Raw genomic sequence first — 22,856 nt, 5'->3', positions numbered from 1 at the left:
AAAATATTTATATTGTGATAGTTATAGGAAATCTCTAGGAAAGATAAAAGATAAAAGATAAAAATATAAAATACCTACGGTTAATGCATTAGTGAGCTGGTAATATTCATCCAATAGCCTTGTTTAAATTCGGCTTTCCCGATACCTATAATCATTAATCTTGCAAAAGTTAGGAAGATATGTATAGATCTATACGGGGATTGACACCCCCACCTATGATTGCTAGCAAAAATCCCGATAGGATAACTTTCTTATTATTCACTATTTGATGTCCGATGAAGCATCGTGGCGGGAAAAATTATTCGTCAAATAGCGTCCGATTATAAGGGCTCATGGTAATACATTACAAACACCTTAGAAATCCGACTACCATTAGGGACACCTTACAATGGTAGATAAAATACATTAGGCTATCTTTGCCGGGGCTTCGGCCTCTTTCCCAAAAAAAAAAAATACATTAGGCTTAGTTAAAACTCCTACAACGATAGTAAATTAGGATTTGTAAAATATCCTAAAAGATAATAAGATAGGTGTTGAATCAAGAACGTGACCCTCTTAAATCTCTCAATCCAAAGCTTTTTCTCTCTCTACCACAATATTTTTTGCTACCACAACGTGAAGAGATGAAGTCATCCGCAACGACTTTATCAGCAACAAAGACTTAGTTTTTACTTTTCTATTTACATTGTATTGTCCAGTGTCCCGTGCATAGACACTTCTTGATGAATTATAGTCTTTGTTTATTTCTTCTGTATGTTCTTGGATTTCTATAAATAGAGTGCTCTGCTTCTAATGAAAAACACATCTCTTATCTCAACATCTCTTGCATCTCAATTCTCTTCTCTCAATTATCTTCTCTCCAAGATCTTACTGAACTTACATTCATATATTAAGATCGAGGAAATATGTATTTATAGAGTTTACGATGTGTATTTATAGAGTTCTGACAGTGTTGGAGGTTCGAATAAAAACAAAAACAAGGAAATATGGCACAAGCATTATCACTTAACGTTTCCAATAGTGCTGGAGGTTTGAATATAGCTCCAGTACTAGTGGCAAATGAGTATCATCACTGGTCCCAAAGGATGGAGAGGTATCTAAGAATACTTGGACGAGATGTGCGGAGATCCGTAGAAGAAGGACCTCATGTCCCTATTCGTACTCTAGTTCAAGCTGATGGTGCTCAAGCCAGACTTGGTGGAGGTCAAGACGCAATGAATCGTCCCACTACGGATGATCTTGACAAAATGGATAGTGATGTTATTGCTTTCAATGAGATCTCATGTGTAGTGGCCCCAAACAACTTTAATATCTTAATCAACTGCAAATCAGCCAAAAAGATTTGGGAAGTCCTCAAAACTTTGTATGAAGGCTCTGAGCAAGCTCAAGACAAGAAGCTCACTACCGTACTCAATGAGTTTAACAGCTTCAAAGCTCATCCTGGTGAGAGTCTTGAGGACTCCTTCAAAAGATTCAACCTCATTGTCACCAAGTTATCGAATGTTGGCACTGTCCGAAGCAACCATGAAACCAATCTCTAGTTTCTTAATGGTTTGGGGAAACACTAGACTACCGTGAAAATGATAGTCCAAGGTGATATGAAGATTCACTCACTCTCTCTTTTCAAACTGTACGGAGAACTCCAAGCACAAGAATCAACTGTGCTCAAGGATTGTGCTGACTTCAGAGGGCCACTTGCTCTTATTGCCCAGACTCCGCAAATCATAACTCCTCAACCTTACTCTCTTTAATACGACAACCCTACGCAGTCTTACGAGCTAACACAAAGTATGATTATGAAGAGTTATTCCAGAATGCTATTGCTCTTGTTAGTCAACAGTTCAACCGACTACCACCAACCTTGTTAATAATGGTATAGTAGACAATACGTACAATTGGGGTTGGTCAAATGGGTATTCCACCACAAAGGACTTATCACCTCAGTTTAAAAAAGACCGTCCCTATGTCCCTCCGGACCGGGAGTTTCACTTCCCATTGAATGATAAAACATTTCCCGAAGATATTAGAGCCCACTTCGGTAGACTTCATAACCTGAGTGACAATTTTCATTAAGGAAATTCTTCTTGAAACTCAGATCATCCATGTGATCAAGATCTCACCACTAGCATAATTTATCCCAATTCTCAGGCCTCTTAAGTTTGTGTTGAAGAGATCCTTATGGAAGGTCCCGAAGTTCTTGAGAACTATCCGCCTTTGTCCTCTAACCGCAGTCCCTCTCACTGCAGTCTAGGATAATAGTCTACTCAATTACCTTCCACAAGGTGTCCCACTAAGGAATAATCCTTGACTTACTCTACGGTAGTTCAATCTTCTTTACCGCAGACCACAGTAAAGAGCACCGTGACCATTTAACCCATTCTCCATGAGTTACCTATAGAAAATTTTGAATTTGCTCAATACTATCAGAGTCTTGAATCCTCTTGTTCAGACGACTCTATTCCACGTTTTAATAAACAATCAAAGTCTTCCAAGAAACCACAACTGAACGCTTCGAACTGCGGTTCTCCCAAAACTCATGCAAAACAGGTTTTCAAAGAGGAACTTAGATCATGTGGTAAAAAGCGGGAAAATGACTTTAAAAACAAAACACTCACACAAACCAATTTTGCAAACAAAGTCTTGAAAAATCTGTTTCAAAACAAAAAAAGTCCTGAAAAATCGGTTTCTTCCAATTTTTTTTCAAAAGGCACTACAGTCAAGGTTTCAGACAAAAGGGTTTGTACAGTAAAAACTTTTTCTAACTCTTCTGAAAAATCCCAAAGGAATGTCAAATCTTTTCAAAGATATATTTTTCAAAATTATTCCTTGGATGAACCAAAATGGAAAGGAATTTTTCTGACTCCTACTTTAGAAAAGTCATGTCAGTCCGTCAAAAGGACAAAACCTAGGAGGAAGTCAAATGCTCAAACTTTTTCAATTCCCAAGGGAAAATCAGTCAAGAATCACTCTCGGACTGGTGACAACCCTCACACCACACCCTCTGGACCACCGATCAAGTATGTTTTTGGCTAAATGAGAAAAATCTTACCTTTAGATTTTATCATCAGAAAAGGCCATATCAATTCCAATCTCGTAATCCTCTAAAACATTGCAATACTCTGAGACCTCGTGACTTTAAAAAACCTTGTAACTCTCAAAAGTCCACAAAACACCCAGGTCTAGGTCTTAAAGTTGATACAAAACCTATCCCCTCAATCCCTGTTCATGTATCTAGGAAAAATTCACTAGTAACCCCGGGCTCCAAACTTGTTTGGGTGCTAAACTAACTGTGTAATTTTCAAGCTATGTGCAAGGAGGAACAAGAAGAGGAGTGTCTGATCGATAGTGCCTTCTCCTTGCACATGACTGGAAGGTTAGAATACCTTCGGGATTTCAGGCCTATATGTAATGGAGGATATGTCACCTTTGGTAACAACACAAACGATATCATCTGAGGTTACAGTGTATTAACAAGAGGGAACTTCTCAATACAAAAGTTTGCTTACGTAGAAGGCCTCAAACATAATCTCATCAGTGTAGGCCAACTATGCAAGGTAGGTTATCGGGTAAAGCTTGATATTGAATATTACTACATCATGACAAGCGATAGAAGCACTTGTTTGATCAAATCCAAGTCTGAAGGGACCATGTACCCCTTGGATGTTTCATTGATCATTTGGAAACCGCGGTTATATTTTCTATCCAAAGCAGTATCCGAAGTTAGCTGGTTATGGCATCGCAAACTAGCTCATCTGAGCTTTCGGTATATCAACAACCTTGTCACAGAAGAACTCGCCCGAGGTCTTCCCATTCTGAAGTACAGCAATGATACACTCTACTCTGCTTGTGAGTGTGGAAAACAATAAAAGGGATGTCATCCACTTATTATTTATTCATCAATTTCTAAACCCCTAAAGCTGCTACGTATTGATCTCTACGGTCCATCTACCATAGCCAATCTCCATCACTAGAAGCATATACTGGTTATAGTTGATTTTACTCGCTTCACGTGGATCTTCTTCTGAAGACTCAAATCCGAAACACCGTAGGTTCTGATAAACTTCATAAAAGAAATTGAACTCCAAATCAAGCTACCAGTTTGCAGAATCCGAAGTGAAAATGGAACCGAGTTCACTAATCATCTCTTGAATAGTTTCTTGGTTTCCAAAGGTATAACTCACAACTTCTCTGCTCCCTACACACCGCAGTAAAATGGAGTAATAGAGTGAAGAAATCGTACTCTTGTATAAGCAGCCAAATCTATGCTAAACTTTGCAAACCTTCCTCTATACTTCTAGGCCGAAGCAATGGCGACGACATGCTTTATTCAAAATTGAAGCATCATCTGCAAGCATCTCAACAAAACACCTTATGAGGGACTCGACAATCTAAAACCAAATGTATGATTCTTTCACATATTCTGGTGTAGATGTTTTGTGATCAACAACAAGGATCACCTTAACAAATTTGCACCAAAGTTATATGAATGCATTTTTCTTGGCTATTCAACAAACAAGGTGGCCTACAGAGTTGTCATCAGATGCACGAGACTAATAGTTGAAAGTTTTGATGTTAAATTCGACAACTATTACGTCCGCAACACTACTCCATCGAGTGAAACTAAAGTTATCCTTGAAAGTGATATCCCAGCCTCTTCGGGCCCTCTCAACATAGTTGAAGTTAACTATGGTGACCTATTAAACCCCGTAAGGACTGCTCAACTATTTGAAATTCTTGTGTCTCTGGAAGCTCAACAACAACACGCAGAAGTTTATGGGCCCTCAATGTTTGAAGATTTGTCGCACGGAACTTCTACCTCACCGGTTGAGGGCGGAAGCACAACTTTGGCTCATACGACAACCATCGAGGTTCCAGTGCTTGAAGACATAGCTCCAGATTCCACCAATAGAGTCTCAACTCCATCAAATGCTTTCTCAAACTCTGATAAAGAAGAAAACATAGACACACAAACTGATCCATGGTTTATCACGCATTCTTTAATCCAGGGGGAACCATCTTTAGTTCAAGAGGAACTCTCATCCGCAATCCATGGGGAACCTCATCCTATTGTCAGTCTCAATCCTTCAGTCCAAGTCCAAGACACTTCTGCAGGCTGCTCACAAGTTGAGGGGGGACTGCCTTCACCAACCGCAGAATCCTCTAACATTATTGACATTCCTTCCACCGCAGCTGTTGATCATCAATTACCTTACCTACATGTCTGGACAAAAGAACACCCTCCATGTCAAATCATCGAAAACCCATCTGAAAGCGTACAGACTCGATCTTCTCATGATCTTATAGACCACTACCATTACGCAACCTTTATGTCCGCAATCAAGCGCCGATCCATCAAGGAAGCTCTTTTAGAGCCTGACTCGATCACCTCCATGAAAGAAGAATTAGCAGATTTTGAAAGAAAAAAAGTGTGGAAACTTGTTCCGAAGCCAAAAGGTCACACTATTGTTGGAACAATATGGATGTACAAAAACAAACTCAATGAATCAGGTGTGGTTGTGCGAAACAAGGAAAGATTAGTTGCCAATGGGTATATTCAACTGAAAGGTGTTGACTATGATGAAACTTATGCCCCCATAGCCAGGATGGAAGCAATACACATCTTCTTAGCTTATGCGGCACAAAAGAATATCAAAGTACATCAAATGGATGTAAAAGTGCCTTCCTGAATGGTGAATTGAAAGAGGAGGTTTACTTGCAAAAATCTCCATGCTTTGAAATTCTAGATTTCCCAGATTATTGTTTCAAGCTTGAGAAAGCAGTCTATGGTCTAAAGCAAGCACTGAGGGCATGGTATCAGACTCTCTCTGAGTTTCTTATCATGTCCGGATATAAAAGTGGCGTGATTGACCGCACATTATTTAGATAGGCAAATGGTAACCATCTTATTCTTGTCCAAATCTATGCAGATGATATCATATTTAGGTCAACAAATCAGGGTATGGTGGACGAATTTGCAATACTCATGACCAACAAGTTCAAAATGAGCATGAATACAAAAATTGACTTCTTTCTAAGACTCCAAGTGAAATAAGTCCCTCAAGGGATATTCATTCATCAAGAAAAATATACCTCTAAATTGCTGAAGAAATATGCAATGGATAATTGTTCCTCAGCCAAGGTTCCTATGGCCTTCGAATATAAGAATTCTCTTGATGCTTCCAAAGAATCAGTGCATGAAAAAACTTATAGAGAAATGATTGGTTTTTTGATGTACCTCACCGCAAGCAGACCAGATATTGTCTTCGCAACAGGCTTATGTGCCAGGTACCAAGCCGATCTTCAGATATGTTCTCGGAACTCTATAAGTTTAGGAGGTTGAAGAGGTCACTTAGGGGGAAATTGTTGAATCAAGAAAGTGACTCTCTTAGACCTCTTAATCCGAAGCTTTTTCTCTCTACCGCAATGATGTTTTGCTACCGCAACATGAAGAGATGATGTCATTCGCAACGACTTTATCAGCAACAAAGACTTAGTTTTATATTTTCTATTTACATTATGTTATCTAGTGTGCCTTGCATGGACACTTCTATATGAATTATAGTCTTTTTTTATTTCTTCTGTATGTTCTCGGAACTCTATAAATAGAGTGCTCCGCTTCTAATGAAAAATACATCTCTTATCTCAACATCTTTTCCATCTTAATTCTCTTCTCTCAATTATCTTCTCTCCAAGATCTTACTAAACTTACATTAATATATTAAGATCAAACTCTCAAATTCTCCTTCAGAGCAAGTCATTTTGACTTCATCACTTTAAGTTGATCACACATACTAACTTGGTTTGATTGCAATCCTCGTTAAGAATCAGCTTAGTGTTTACTTGATATATTACTTGTTGTCATTTATATTTCCTTACATTTTCGCAATTACATTTCCGCATCTAACTATCTAACTTTCTAACAACTCTAACTTCTTATTATTATTGAGCTTTATGATCCTTTGAGATAAACTTTATTCTGCAATATATAACTTGTTCTAACGTTTGTTCAACTGTGTTTCTTAAAAGTTTCTCTCAACAATAGGATTGATAGATATCCTAAAAGACAGTAAGCTAGAATTGTTAAAATACTTTAGGAAAGATTTTTCTAAAAGAAAAATGATTCTTAATTTAATACAACCAAAGCCAAAAACTATAAAAACCAATGCACTAACCAACATTATGTTGATGTTTTCAAAAATACATGTATTCTCAAGGAGATGAGTGTGGAGAATAATCAAGCAAAGGAGGAGATGTTCAAGGAAGTTTGTTGGAGTTTAGTTCCATATGTTTGTTGTTAAGTTTAGGATGCGTGTTTGACCTTTTTTTTTATTTAAAACAATGTAATCCTAAATAAAAATTTCAATAAATAAAAGTATCAAATGTGATATACTTTTGTGTTATGTTCTACATATGTAAGGCCTTCCTTGGAATCTTTCCCATTTTGGGAATGGTGATCTGGGCTTAGGTATTAGCAGGCTTCGTACCCTTAAGGAATTGAGCTTTGGAATCAGTTAGAGTTGGAAAATGTAATTTGGATGCTTGGGTATTTGGTTTGTGTTTTGGAGTCAAAGGGGCATTTTGGTAAGTTATCAGCTCAGGCTTTTATGGAAAGTGGATGTTTTTACAGGATATCTTACAGAAAGTATGAGTTTATAACACTATAGAGCTTCTCGATACCTTTTCATGGATATACAGATGGTCGAAATCAGAGTTGTATCGAGAAAGTTATGGTCTTCGGAAGAATTAGGGTTTGGGGAAAACCCTAAAACTAGGGTGTACCAAGGTGGTGCGCGGGGCGTACTGATGCAAAGTTGGGTATGCGAGGCATAGTGAGGAGTAAGCGTAACATAGTGTGAAACCCTAATTTTTATGGATGTACCATATATAAGCTTAATGTTAGCCTCTTTCCTTCATTCCTAAGTCACCCTCCACCCTCTAAAAACCCTAAATCGATGTTGTAGCCTCTTGGAGGTGTTCTTGAGCTATTAGGAAGCTTTGATGCTCATTTTTTCCCTTGGGAAGGAAAGATGAGAAGTTGGAAGTTGTTTGGCTCGGTGGGAAAGCTTTGGATCCAAAATCATCACCTTTTGGGGAAGATTTTTAAGGTAACAAGTTTATATCTTGGTTTGTGTATGATTAGATCTCTTCATGGCTAGTTTATTATGATTTTGGTCCTTTTTTGAGATTATGGATAAGTTAGGTTGTTTAAGGATTCATCCTTTCATATATAAGCTTATTTTGGTATCCTTAAGCATAAGGTGCAAGCTCTATGTGTTGTATGGAGTTGTGCAAGCTTTAAGTCAACCAATAAGTCACTTATAAGAATAAGAGTTTCTTCTAGTCATGTATGAACGTAAAGTTGGTAACTTTACGTGGTATTCCAACTCAAGGAGGTCAAATCTGTGGTGTGGAAAGCTTTATCTTAATGGATTAAGTGAAAATCGAGTTGGGTTGAATAAGGGTGAGTATGTTGGGTGTACAAGCAAGTACGCGCAGCGTACAAGCCTCCAAGCGAGTAGGCTATGTGTACATGTTTGTACGTCCCGCGTACTCGGTCTGATAAGCTTTGTGTGTTTGGGCTAGCTTTTGGGATTGGATTTCTTGGGGCTTTGTTGGGCCATCTATAAACAAGTATTTGGATTGGGATAATGTTAATGGGTCTTAGGGTAAGTCCCATGTAAGGGTTTGGGCCCAATTTGGAAAATTAGGTCATAAATGGGCTTTGGATAATTATTGGTTGGTGGGCCTTTATGATGAGGAGTTTGGGTCTTAGTATTGGACTAAACTAGGTGAGGGGTAAAATGGTATTTTTATCCTATATATGGATTATTGGATTCGATTTAGAATCCAAATGTTAATTAGGTGTTATTTGTTTGATAGCGCAAGGATTTTAGTGGATCAACAATCAGAGAGTTATTCGTGGGTTTAGTTGTCGAGGTGAGTCTTCTCACTATATCCATGGGTCGAAGGCACCAATGTCGGGCCATTACGTGTTATGTGAAATGCTAGTTGTCTTTATGATACTTGCTTGGAAGACCATGTGGGGAGCCCATGGCATTTCAGGTAAACACCATGGGGGAGCCCATGGCATTTGGATATCAGACCATAGAGGGAACCCATGGCATTTCAGGTGAAGACCATTGAGGGGAACCCATGGCAACTATATGTACGTTGCATGATATTTCGTGGTTGTATGTTATGTGGTATTTTTAGGGAACTCACTAAGCTTTGTGCTTACGGTTTTCAGTTTATGTTTCAAGTACTTCGGTTTTCAAATGGAAAAGCTCGAGATGATTGCAAAGCATACACCACATGTCTTTCGCTTTTTGTGAATTACTCTGATTTGTCGATGTTTTGCTAAAACTTAGGTACTCTGGTTTTATGGGAAATATATGTATTAACAATTTATTAATCTAAAAACAAAAATTTTTATGTCATGATTTTCAAGACGTTACAATATATATATATATATATATATATATATATATATATATATATATATATATATATATATATATATATATATATATATATATATATATATATATATATATAAGAAAAGACCGATCTGTTTATGCTTTATTCAAAAATCAGAGTATATTTTTAAAGAAATATGTTATGGAATTTGTTTCCAAAAAATATGATAAAGAATTTATCAAAGCATTTCCAAAGAAATGTATTTTCATTTAATTACAAATCTCAGGATGTCATTGTCAATACATATCAAAAGCATAAACAAAATAATCTATTTATTTCTACTTGCCTATAATCCATTATCTCTCATCTGATCTTCGCATCTATACTCTTGTGTTACTACCTGTAATACAAAAATTGAGTGGGGTCAGGCTTGGTAGCCTGGTGAGTATATAGGGTTTTCAACCTACAATAAATAAGTTTACTATTTTCAACAATCATTCAAACCGATTACCCGTTCCCGTTATCCTCACTTTACATCCCTAAAGCATCTATTATAAGGAACCTAGCCTAAGGATTTTTCATTAGAGTGAGAACAATGCTTAGGGAATTCCTCAGGAATACATGTCAAATAAGGTAACCATGAGGGGGATGGAGTACACCTGTTGAGCACATAGTTCAAATAAACACCTACATGTCGTGAGCATGCTAGCATTTCACTGGACTGTCTGGAATAGTTCGTGGTCGTCATCCATACTCCGTTGGATGACTGGATCATCATCAACATCGAGGTCTCTCATCATTTTATTTCATCACTCATCAACTATTTCATCTATCCATGTTTTACCCAACATATTTGTAGATATAAAATACATATATAGTTTAGATCTAAAAAAAAGGTTTAAATCTTTCATCCAACATAGATCTCAAGATATAAAATATATATACAGTTCGGATCTGAAAAAAAAAAAGAGTTTAAATCTTTCATCCAGCATAGATCTCAATATATAAAATACATATACAGTTCAGATCTAAAAAAAGGTTCAAATACTTCATCCAGCATAGATCTTAAGATATAAAATACATCTACAGTTCAGATCTAAAAAAAGGTTCAAATACTTCATCCAGCATAGATCTTAAGATATAAAATACATCTACAGTTCAAATCTGGAAAAAAAAAAGTTTAGATCTAAAAAAAGGTTTAGATCTAAAAAAAGGTTTAAATCTTTCATCCAGCATAGATCTCAAGATATACAGATAATATGCACACATATTACGTAACTTATATAAAATACTTCATATCTATCTGTAAGATGAAAATAACTATGCACTCACTTGATAAAATGGTGATTCTAACTTGGACAGTGCTTCATTTCGACGGAACCGGGAGGTTTGCTTGAAAACCGGACTCTATGGGGGGTAGAGTTCTGATCCGGAAAACTCTTTTTCTTGGAGCCTTCGGGTGCTATGGGGCTTTCTTCTAGTGCTAGGGTAGTTTCCTAGGCTTGGGGGTGTTTGAGAGGTTTAGAGAGAGAGAGAGAGAGAGAGTAATTAAAGAGAGAAAGAAAGGGTTTATGGTGTGAAGAATAAAGCAAGCCTCGCACCTCTATTTATAGCTGAATTTTTGTTTTACTCGACGAGTTTTGGGCTTACAACTCGTCGAGTAGGTGCCAAGTGTCACCATTCTGGCGGTGGACAAGTAGTGGCCTATATTGTGCCACGTCACCCCTTTCGCAGCAGCACCCTGTCGACTTCTAAACCCCGTAACTTTCGCATACAAGCTTTGTTTTCGATGTTATTTATATCCACACGTAGGTATTGATAAGATCTACAACTCTTCTTTTGAACCCATTAGCTAGTTCTCGACCAATTTTAAATTTAACAGTATGAGATGATTACATTGTTAAACGACCATGTAAATTCATAACTTCGACATACGGACTCTATTTTCGTCTCTCTTTTTATCGTTGGACTCTTATTAATGGCATCTTCAATTCCAATTTAGGTTGTGTCATCCAAAAATCGATCGATCTAAAATTTTAATTCTAGGTTGTGTACTGCTATGCTAAACTTTAGAAAAATCATAACTTTCTCATACGAAGTCAGATTTTGACATTCTTTTTATACATATTCTTTTTATACACTTTCTCATACGAAGTCATAATAATATTGTGATACATGCCAGAGGGGGATGTTATATATATATATATATATATATATATATATATATATATATATATATATATATCGGTCTAATTTCACCACATTCGTACCGCCCGACATTTACACCGTCAACTGGGGGTGTGACAGCATGAAATACGATTATGTTTATCTTTGAACTCCCTTCTAAACAACATACAACTATTTCGACATGTATGTATTCTTTCACCTTCCAATCCCATTGGACAAATTAACTTTTTTGTGTGGTATGTTGAAATCGGTAATACATTATCTTCCGGAAGCATGTCATGCAAAAGTTCTAACAGACTTGTGAAACGTTTATCGACACATCCGTTTTTCAACCTTACGTTAATCAACTTCAACACATCATCAAGTTTCATAAATTTAGAACCATTGTATAACAATGTTTTTGCTTCTTTAAATAAGTGATGTAATTTTTCTTGTTCAATACCACCTATATTAGTCTCCATGTCATCAAACATTACATTAAAATTATCATTGTTGTCATTTGAATGGTGATCATCATCACCAAGATGTGATTCGTTGTTGACTGTATTATCATTACTATGTAAACTATTTGACGATGTGCTATAATCAAATATTGATTCTTCATGTTTTGACGAACAACTGTAATTAGGCGGGATACCATTTTGCAACAAATGTTACAAGGACAACAAATCAAACCACTTCCTTTATTAACACGATTTGCTATGACAACACTAATAAAAATTCAAACACCCTTGATATAATTTTTGGATATACGTGTAGTTTTGTACATCAAATAATAACGAACCATCCAAGAATAAAAATAAACATCAAAGAATGTTAATATATATATATATATATATATATATATATATATATATATATATATATATATATATATATATATATATATAACAAATATATTAAACAAAGAAAATGATATAATAAAATATAAACATTTAAAGGTGTTAATATTCTATTTTATGATGTAATTAAAGATATTATTTTTTAAAATGACAAAGAAACAAGAAACTAATACATCAAAATGTTAAATAAAATAAAAAATAATAGTAATAGAATTACCTTTAATGTAGAGAGATAAATTTGGAGTTTAGAGGAATTTATGTGCGGTAGAGCATCTCGATGAAAAAGGAGAAGTATTTAAAATAATTGTTTAAAAAGGAAACCCTTGTAAAAATCTATTGTATTTTCATTAAATGTTTAAAAATACTTTTATATTATTTTTTAGTGTACAAAAACCCTTATATTTTATGAAATTGTTATTTAAGGTTTTTTATATTTAGAAAAACCTAATATATTTTCATGAAATGATTAATAAAACCATTATATAATTTTTGTAGTGCATTTAAACTCTCATATTTTTTTAAACTTTTTTAATCTAATGAGTTGTAACAATCAAAACGTTGTAAATCAATTACATAACATTTTTAACTATCTAGAATTTACCGAGTTCAATGTCTTAAATGGTACATTTAAAAAATATAAGGGTTTTAACATACATTTTAAAAAATATAAGGGTTTTAACGTACAAAAAAATTATATAGTGGTTTTTTTAAGATTTTGATAAAAATATGTTGGGTTTTAATAAGATTTTCCCGTATGAAAATATTAAAAACCTTAAGTGTTTTACGATGCGGGTATCAAAATGATATCAAGAAATCTTGTATAAAGGTGTGTATAGAATCCACCTCAAAAGAGTGGGGTTAATGGTGCGTTGGTTTAAAACATCGTTAACAAAAATATTTGAGAAATTAAATATTCTCTTACATTTTATTTCTATGTATTTTCTTGTCATATCAAATATTGATATGTGTTATATTTAATAAAATTGATAATATTTAAATCCACTTGTCAAAATTTAATATGGATAGGAGGATAATATAAATAAAATGTAAAATGATATTTAACTTCTGAAAATATTTTTAATGCGTTCTGTTGCACCCGCACAAACAAACCGTTTAAGTGGTGCGGTTTCTTTTCTTATTGATGCCAAATCAGAATTTTATAGTTTAATAATGTGGTCTAACAGTATAACCACATCAATACAAAAACACATCGTACCAACAAATGTCTTGTGTATTAGTGTCAATATCTCTAGTGTCCCATTTGACCGAAAGAGTTGTATTCTTCCGCAATTAGAAAAGTTATTCATTCTTTATTTAAGGATAAATAGTAAATAAAGTCCTACTTTGATAGAAATTTACAATGACACTTAACTATTTAAAAAGCTATTTCAGTTGTTAAAAATTGACACATGTTATATAGTATGTTACATGTGATAATTTCTATAACATTGTTTCCTTTTATCAAATGTACATATGTACTTCTTTTTAATATCCTCATTTATTGTATTTATTAATCCCTCTTTTCCCATTATGTTATTTGAACAATAATATTTTGTTAGAAAATTTGCAAAAACAAATAAGGAAAGTTCAATTTATTGATCTGAAAGTTATGTTTGACTAACATTTTCTTTTGGCATCCACCTAATAGGACATTCTTTTATTGAGACTACAACGAATTCTTTTTGTATGATCGGGAAAGGGTAATGGATGCATATTATTAGTATATCTAAGTGTTGAAGGACTGATATAATACAAAATAATAGTTCTTGATGTCAGTGCTATATTTATTTTATCATGTCCATATCTGATTATGATAGTGCACTAATCATGTAGTTAATACTCATTTCATTCAATATTTTGCTATACAAAAATGATTCATTTTGTACCAAATTTTAGATATATCACTTGGATAAATATTATCCTCTTGTTGGGCATAGTTGGTTGCTCAACTTTTACTTTTTTTTTCATACGGGTTGTGGACATAATGCAAGAAAGAAAATGGTAATATTGTAACATAGTTGAGCATTTACTATTACTCAGAAAGTTATATTGAACTGCATGCTATTTATTTCTAATAAACTTTATGGTTCATTATCATGAATGACCCCAAGTTGATGTTAATTTAAAACTCCAACCTCACTACTTACTTTATGTACCAGCAGATGGTACAATCATAAAAATGTAAACTTCTCACATGTTTGAATTTCATGTTGAGATCGATACTTCGATTCAACTCAAGTTGAGTTTGGTTAACCCAATAGCTCATAATATATTGGGTTTGACTTAAAACTTTATAAACTTACTTGTAACACCCATAACACCCCATAATCGGGAAATAGCTAGCGACATGGATGTTTTGATCTAATATAATCAACCGTTACCATAATTGTATTAAAACTATCACATTGAAACAACTCAAACAATTACAAAAACCTAGTCTACTTTTCGAATGGTAGAAATTAAAATAAACTAAAAAATCTAGTAAGGAGCTAGTATGGAACAAAAACAACAAATAAATATCAAATTTTAGATTTTGTAACCAACAAACCCAAAATATTTATCGACCCAAGAGAACCAATCGTGGACTAACTCATTAGAAGGCGTATTTAGCATTTAACTCATTGGATTCATGTTTAGATTGCAAAGGGGACATAAAAAGAGTGTCCACATCCAAACCCATTTTCTCTTAAGTTCTAATTGGGTCCGATCAGAGCTTTTATCTCACTCGAACCGAGTCAGAGCGTTTGATACCAAAGTTAATACTCTTACTCGGTCGGTTGATGGGTAGTGAATGGTCCAGGAAAAAAATAACGCTAACTCGTTCCTTTGCATCATTTCACGTATTTGCCCTTCAACGAGACTTTCATTCTAGCGCCTCCCAAGAACAATTTCATCCTAGTTCATCCCAAGAAATACTTCATTAGGGCTATTGTCTATAATTTTTGGGTTTGAATATTAGAACATAAAAAAGGGTAAGGAAAATCGAAACTTAGGAATTGTGATTTGTGATTTGGGAATTCTTGATTGGTCGACTCTTTCACAATTAGAACTTCACTCTTGAAAGATTCAAGTGTCAATAATCGTATCATTGAAGCAAATGGAGAAGAAGCTAGAAAGTAAATATTGTTAGAAGATGTTACTAATGTAAGGAAGAAATGGCAGCTCTTGGATGTCAAAATCGCGTTTTACAAACTATTTGCTTCCTTCCAGAAGGTGTGCCATTTTCTTGAAGCTAAATCCACAAATCGCAGATGGATTTGCAGAGGTACAGAGATTTTAAGTTATCATAGGAGCTTATCTAACGAAAGAAAAAGAATCTGTGAAATCTGGATCTTGAAAGCTTAAATGATGACTATACAAAAGATGGAAGGATGTAGAAGTTGCTACTCAAAATACAAAAATCTTAAAAAGAAAGAAAACAGAGATTGTACTTTTAAAAGAAACTTAGTTTTGTTGGGGTTTATTTGAGGTATTATATTTTGAAAGAGAGATTGTACTTTTAATGAAAAATATTATTATAAATACAATTAATTTTTTATTAGAAATGCAATATTATTCATTGGTATTGTATAAGCATGTCATTTTGGTGTTAAAAACATATGAATATTAGATGAAAACAAATTTTGCTACATAAGGGTAATATGGTCATTATGTATCATGCAACACAGTTGGTTAGAGATATAATCAAATAATATGGTTTCAGTCAGATGTGTACTCAGTCACTAGTTCTAACTCAGTCAGCACTAACTCAGTCAGAACTAACTCAATCAACAACTATCAAACGACCCCTAACTCTACTTGGAATTCGATCTAAAAAACTTCTTCAAACCAAAATATTGAGTTTAATTTGGGCATGATTATGTCATATAGTAACGTCCTCCCGACCACCAGATTTCTTACCTCAATAGAGTTCCTTGCCGAAGCCACCGAGTAAGAACTCAATGAATCCAAATTCCACTTCCATTGGTTATCATATGCACTCAAAATGCAATGATGAATAAGGGTTTTCAAATCAATCCATCATGACCCCTTTCGAGACTATCGACCCCAACTAAACATCCAAATAGAATCCCAATATCAATCACTTACCATGCAAATTTTTTCGGTTTCCATCACATAAATTTGCTGGATTTTTTTTTCCAATAAATGGCTTCTCTGGTCTACTCCCATAATCTAGTAGATGATACATTGACCTCCCTTCTTTGAAGATACAGATCCAAGTTAATACCTTCAATCGTAGTTGAGTAAAAGACCAAATGATGTTGTTCCACATAACTTAAACCTTTAATAATTTATTATCCTCTACAAACTCATTATTTACCCATTGAGTTTCTTTATAAAGTGAAACCCATATGTAATACGACTAAAAAAATCCCTACCCCAATTAAAACAATAGAGACTTCTAATTTCAAAACACCATCCATTTTTTTGAACAACAAACACACACAATCTCTAATCTTACTTAGAATTCTACATATTTCTCCATGACCAGACTTTAACCCTCAACCACTTAGGAATAGATAACTTTCCTACATATTTGTCCACTATATTGTTAGGTAGTAAAATCTTCTTCCACTTCACCAAACACATGTTTTTTCTCTCACCTCCCCTACCAAAAAAATCTTGATCCCAAAGAGTCAAATAAATTAAGAACTCCTTATGGCCCTTTAAATATAATAAATATCAAGACTTCCCCACCTGTTTTAATCAAAGTACCTCTCTTCTCCCACCAAAAGATTCTTTACCATTTAATCAAATAGTTTTTTTTAATAAATTGATTAATAATCGCTTTTTATCCTGCTATATATAACATATTACATAAGAAACAATATACCTACTTCTTATATAAGTATAAGAAACTATTGGGTCCCGTAGATTACATGGTGTTGTGTTTGAGTTCTTATGCGAAAGTGATTTCATAATTTGTATGTTTTAGTCTTCATGTGTAGATGTGAAATGTTGTGTTAGGTTTCTTATGTTTATTTCGTATATTTTGTACATAGGCTTCGCAGTTTGTGTTAATTTCTTTTGACAGTTGTGTTAGCTTAGGTGTCTTGAGTTTATTAGTTAATACCTAACCGACTTCCTTGTATTCACTATATTAGATGTGAGACCAATGTATTACATAGGTTAATTTTATAAAAAAAAAGTTAAATATAAAGGTCAAAATATTTGAGAATTCTTAATTTATAAGAAAATTAAAAAAATGACTTATTATAACTGAAATGTTGTTTATCTTTTAAATCTAAACAAATAATTTAAATAAAGAAAAGAAACTAATGAACTTTAATTTGGAAATTTTGAAAGTTAAAGATAAGTTTATTAGTGAAATTAATATCAATTTATTACTACAATTTATTGCAGTTATTACATTAAAATATTATGTGGAATTTAATAAAATAGAAAAACTCATAAAATGACATGTGGAAAAAGAAATTAATTCAAAATAACCATAAAATGACATTTAACAAATTGAATGAGAGTGTGATAGGTGACAAAAAAACCTTCATTTATTAGAGAGGATAAGGGCAGTTAGTTAGTTAGTTAGAGAGAGAGAGAGAGAGAGAGAGAGAATCTTGTGACAACTGGCAAACTTGGAGTCAAACCAAGTCAAAAGATGTATCATGTATATGTGAAACCACAATTGTAATTTTGTTGCATTGTATCATTTATAGCCATAAGGGCATTTTTTATAAGTTAATAAATATGTGTATATTGAAACCCATGTTGATTTAAGTTAATATAAGTCATCATAAGTTAAAAGGTTAAGTCTAAAACCATAAATAAATACAGTACATTTGAGTTATCGGTTTGAAGAACCTAGGAATAATGAGATTTCGATTTTTGGAACCTTGGATCAAAAAGGGTTTTCGGTTTTGGTGTGACCGAAATCTCTTTAGAGTTTACCACTAGGACTGAAATCTACTTCATGTAGGGTACACAAGGTGATTTCAGTCATGCTAGGACCGAAATCATCCTCATTTTGGCCGAAATCACCATAAAGGTGAGTGAGTGGTGCCACTTGATTGGTAGTTTAGCTTCCCTAGGTGATAAAATACACTAACCAAGGTATATATCACTTCTCATTACCTCATATTATCCTTCCTTCATATGTGTATATACACGATTTGAGATCATTTCCAAACCCATTTCACAGTTAACATATTCTCCTCATATTCTCTTAAGAACTCAAACTCATTTCCTTTCAACCTCAAGATCATAACAATCCCCAGGAGACTTCTTCTTCAAATGTTATTCCCTAAGATTTTGGTATGTACACTTCATAAACGTAGTGATTATGCAACACTTGTTTTATTAGTTACATATCCTCACACATTATAATGTGTTTAAACTATTAGGATACGACTAGCTCCCTGTCTTCTAGACTCGAAGGTCACTGTTTTTACCTCGTTGTCTAACCGCGATCACACATAAGGTGAGTTCATACCCCCCCCCCCCCCCACACACACACACACATTTTCTAAGATTTTTCTATGTTTTAGGGAGGGGGAATACAAGTAAAACACAAGAATACTTGTGTTAAAATACAAATTATTTATTATATTTTCTTATATTTTATACATGTTGCGTAAAAATGTCAAATACATAAAATAACGTTGCTACCAAAATTATAAACTTTGACATGCAAAGTTGTTAAAACACAAAGGCTTTCATTTCGACGGAACATACATTTACAAACTATATAGGTATAATTTGTGGAATATTTACACTATTTTACCCTTTTGGGATAAAGAAAAAATTATATAAAATGTAATTATTTTTACACTACGAAAAGGTAATATATACTTTTACAAGAAAAAGGATTTTCATTTCATTTAACGTAAACTTGTTAATGAATAAATTTGTGAGACATGTCTTCAAGTACTTATCTAAGTACCAACAAAAGTCTTGTATTATAACCAAAGTCTCTTGGAGGGAGAGCATGGCACTTGTGTACATATATATGGGATTGACAATCCCACACCTAAATTGTTAGCTACAGTTAGACGGGTGATAAATGTCATAACCTTCAGATGCTTGAAGAACGTCGTTACAAGCTAACTAGTCGCTAGTATGGTTATAAAAGTCTCACATGGGGCATTAACAATACATTTTGGTTTACGAGGCTAACAAACACTTAAATGGTTTTATATACGTATAAAACTACATAGACTATTTTAAGTATGAAAAATACTTCTACAATTCAGTCTTGGAACATTTAAGACTACAATTCATTTTATATAATGTAACGCTCGTAGATCCGGACTAGTCAATTTAGAGACGATAGATGTCAAAAATGGATTTTTGATGAAAGATTATTTAGAATGAATAATCTTAACTAAGTTATAGTATATGTTACAAGGTTTCCGTGCATATAAAGAACGCCGAAATCCGAGTTATAACGAATAAGTTATGACCTGTCGAAGTTTCACGGCAAAACCGGCACGGCGTTGAAAGACATAAAAAGTGAATTTACGTTAGAATGATATTTAGCCTTATAAATCTAAACAAAAGTCGTAGAGTTCATTAAACCATGAGCGTGCATAAACAGAACGTCTAAATCTGACTTCGTATGAGAAAGTTATGATTATTCTAAGTTTCGACTTAGCGGTATGCAGCTCGAATACTCGATTTGAGATCGAGCAGTTTTTAGCCAAAACGATCTAAACGAGAATCGAAGATCTTGTTAATAGTAGTAAAACGATAAAAAGATAGGTGAAAACGGACGTCGGATGAAAAAGTTATGAATTTATAACGGAGTTTTCCTGTCCCGGCCTACTAAAAATAAATAATAAAAATAAAATCAAAATTAGCCGACGGAGTCTAAACGAAAGTTGTAGAGCATAGTCTCACCTACGCGGGGATATAAAGAACGTCGAAAACAGATTTTATATGAGAAAGATATGAATTTTTGAAGTTTATTTAATAATTTCGGTATTTAAAATTAATTAAAAATATCCGATATTATCCAGGGGGAGTCAGCGTTCATATCTCCATTACGCCCAGCGTAATATAGATTTACACCCAGCGTAAATGGGCTTCCAGCCCCCTATAAAAGGGTATCGAGGGCAACCGACTTCTTTGCTCATTTCTTCCCGTTTTCTCGCATTTTTGCATCGTTTTTCGTGCAAGAAATATCCCGAAGCCCCGGTATCATTCCCGAGCCCCGAAGCAAGTCCCGAGGCCCCGAAGATCCCAAGAAGTGTGATTCCCGAGTCGAAGCTCTGCCCACGAGGAGCCCAGTTTTTGTGAAGATCTTCCAGATCTACCGAAGAATACTACTTCTACAAGTCGTAGTGATGTCCGATCATCTTCTAATCAAGTGAGTGTGTGGTAACTTTCTTCTAACGCATAATTATGAAGTATTTGATACGGAATACGTGTTATGTGTATAATTTTATTGTTATGTGTGTGAATGTATATTCACTTTCTTTTATCTCATAGATCTGATTTATTCTCTATGAAATACGCGTTATGTGGGTGTGCCTCATCTGTTATGTGGAATAGGTATGGAATGAGAATGTTATACAGGTTTTAAACTATGTATAAAAATATATATTTTTATCTACTAATATGTTGGGTAGAACATGGGTAGATTGTTGATGTGTGATAAACAGATGAGAGGCCCCGATGTTGTTGTTGTTGATCTAGTTATTCAATGGAGTATGGATTAGACCAAGAGGCTAGTTTTAGATCCAGGAGTATGGATCAGGTAAAGAGATAAAACTTGTTATTAGTCCGGAAGTATGGATTAAGACTAAGTTAATTGTCCCTAGTCCGAGAGTATGGATTGGGCACAGTTATTGATCCGGGAGTATGGATCAGATCAGGATTATGGTATAGTTAATTGTCCTTATTTCGGGAGTATGGATTGGGTACAATTATTGATCCGGGAATATGGATTAGATCAGGAGGTTAGTTTTAGATCCGTGAGTATGGATCAGATAGTTTTAGATCCGTGAGTATGGATCAGGTGAAAAAGGTTAGTTTTAGATCCGTGAGTATGGATCGGTGAAGAGGATAGTTTTAGATCCGTGAGTAGGGATCAGGTAAAGAGGAAAATTTTAGATACGAGAGTTTAGATCGTGTCGTTGTGAGGATCGATGTGGTGGGATAAGAGTTGCCTTTATATGGTGAAATTGTACAAGTTTGAATGTTCTATATTTATAAATATATGATATAACATTGTGGGATGAAAACCCTATATGCTCACCAAGCTCCCAAGCCTGACCCACTCAGTTTTCTTTGTGTCACAGGTATCGATACGAAGACATATTTCACAGAGAGATTTAAAGGAGATATAAATCATTAGTGTAATTGCATGTAAGTTCTGTTTATGCTTATATGTCTGTATCGGAACATGACATCCTGAGGTTTTATTATTAAATGAAAATACATTCTCTTTGAAAAATATTTTGATAAGTTATTATCATATCTTGTTTTGGGAACGAATTCCGCAACCGTTTTCTTTAAAAGATTACTATGATTTTATAAAACAAAGCATAAACAAATCGGTCTTTTCTGGCCGTGAAAATGGGGATGTCACATATAAAACATTGGATTTTCTGGTGTAAACACTATTATTTTACGAATAAATGACTTATAACTCATGTTATGGAAAATATCGGATTTTCTGGAAATAAACACCATTACTTTACACGAAAGGTTTGCATGTTTCTCATACAAAACGTTTATGAACTCACCAACTTAATTGTTGACACTTTTTCAAAACAACTTGTATTCTCAGGGAATCAGTAATATAGGTAATCACTAGCTTTTGAGGACGGGAAGCTAAGGCTCCGGTTCGAAACTCAGTTTGTCATTACATTGTAATTTGTTTGGAAACATGTAACTTATGCAACAATGTAACCTTTTAAATTATATTTATGATGGTTGTGTTTGCTTTCTTTACTATTACTCAACTGTTATGATAGTACTGTATATGACGTCATCCGCCCCCGAACATTTCCGTCGTTCTGGTTTGGAGGTGTAATGTATCTTTTCAAAATTTTCTTACATTAGTGTAATCGAGTGCCTTACTCTCTAATACAAATAAGATCTTACTTACTTTGAGGTGTTGTTACACTTACGTATTTATGAATTTCTATGAACTCGTTTTCGAATCTCAAATATGTTCATGTTCATTGAGTGTTTTGAGTGTTTATCAAGTTTTCTATTTTTTGACTTTGAATTCCCTGGATCTATTCTGTATTTTGCAATTCTTTTTCAATTTGATCTGAAACTCTTTGTTTAGATTTTAAATTTGTATTGTCTCATTGATTTAATTCTTACTCAATTTCTCCAAAATTATGTCTAAGGAGGATTCTCACTCCATTTCTTTCAATCTATCTAGTAGCATTGGATCTACTATTAGAATTCCAATTATGTTTCTCGAAGATTATGAAGTAT

General features: G+C 34.1%; 1 protein-coding gene across 1 annotated transcript; it reads left to right on the top strand.

Moving 5' to 3' along the window:
• The first annotated feature begins 3,305 nt into the window (after positions 1-3,305).
• On the top strand, positions 3,306-5,687 carry LOC145009531 (uncharacterized). Its single transcript, XM_078968212.1, has 2 exons — positions 3,306-3,373; positions 4,430-5,687. Exons 1-2 carry the CDS (start codon positions 3,306-3,308, stop codon positions 5,685-5,687), a joined length of 1,326 nt encoding a protein of 441 aa, XP_078824338.1.
• The last annotated feature ends 17,169 nt before the right edge of the window (positions 5,688-22,856 follow it).

The sequence above is a fragment of the Lactuca saligna genome, chromosome 8 (assembly GCF_052625555.1).
Source record: "Lactuca saligna cultivar CGN05327 chromosome 8, ASM5262555v1, whole genome shotgun sequence".
Taxonomy (NCBI): Eukaryota; Viridiplantae; Streptophyta; class Magnoliopsida; order Asterales; family Asteraceae; genus Lactuca; species Lactuca saligna.
The sequence above is the reverse complement of the archived record's forward strand: the minus strand, read 5'-3'. Positions and strand labels throughout refer to the sequence as shown.

Bases quoted from the DNA above. Each gene is read 5' to 3' on its own strand.
- LOC145009531 (XM_078968212.1), top strand. From the start codon at position 3,306: ATGTGCAAGGAGGAACAAGAAGAGGAGTGTCTGATCGATAGTGCCTTC. The intron at 3,374-4,429 runs GTTAGAATACCT...ATTCTGGTGTAG, and splicing joins TCCTTGCACATGACTGGAAG to ATGTTTTGTGATCAACAACA.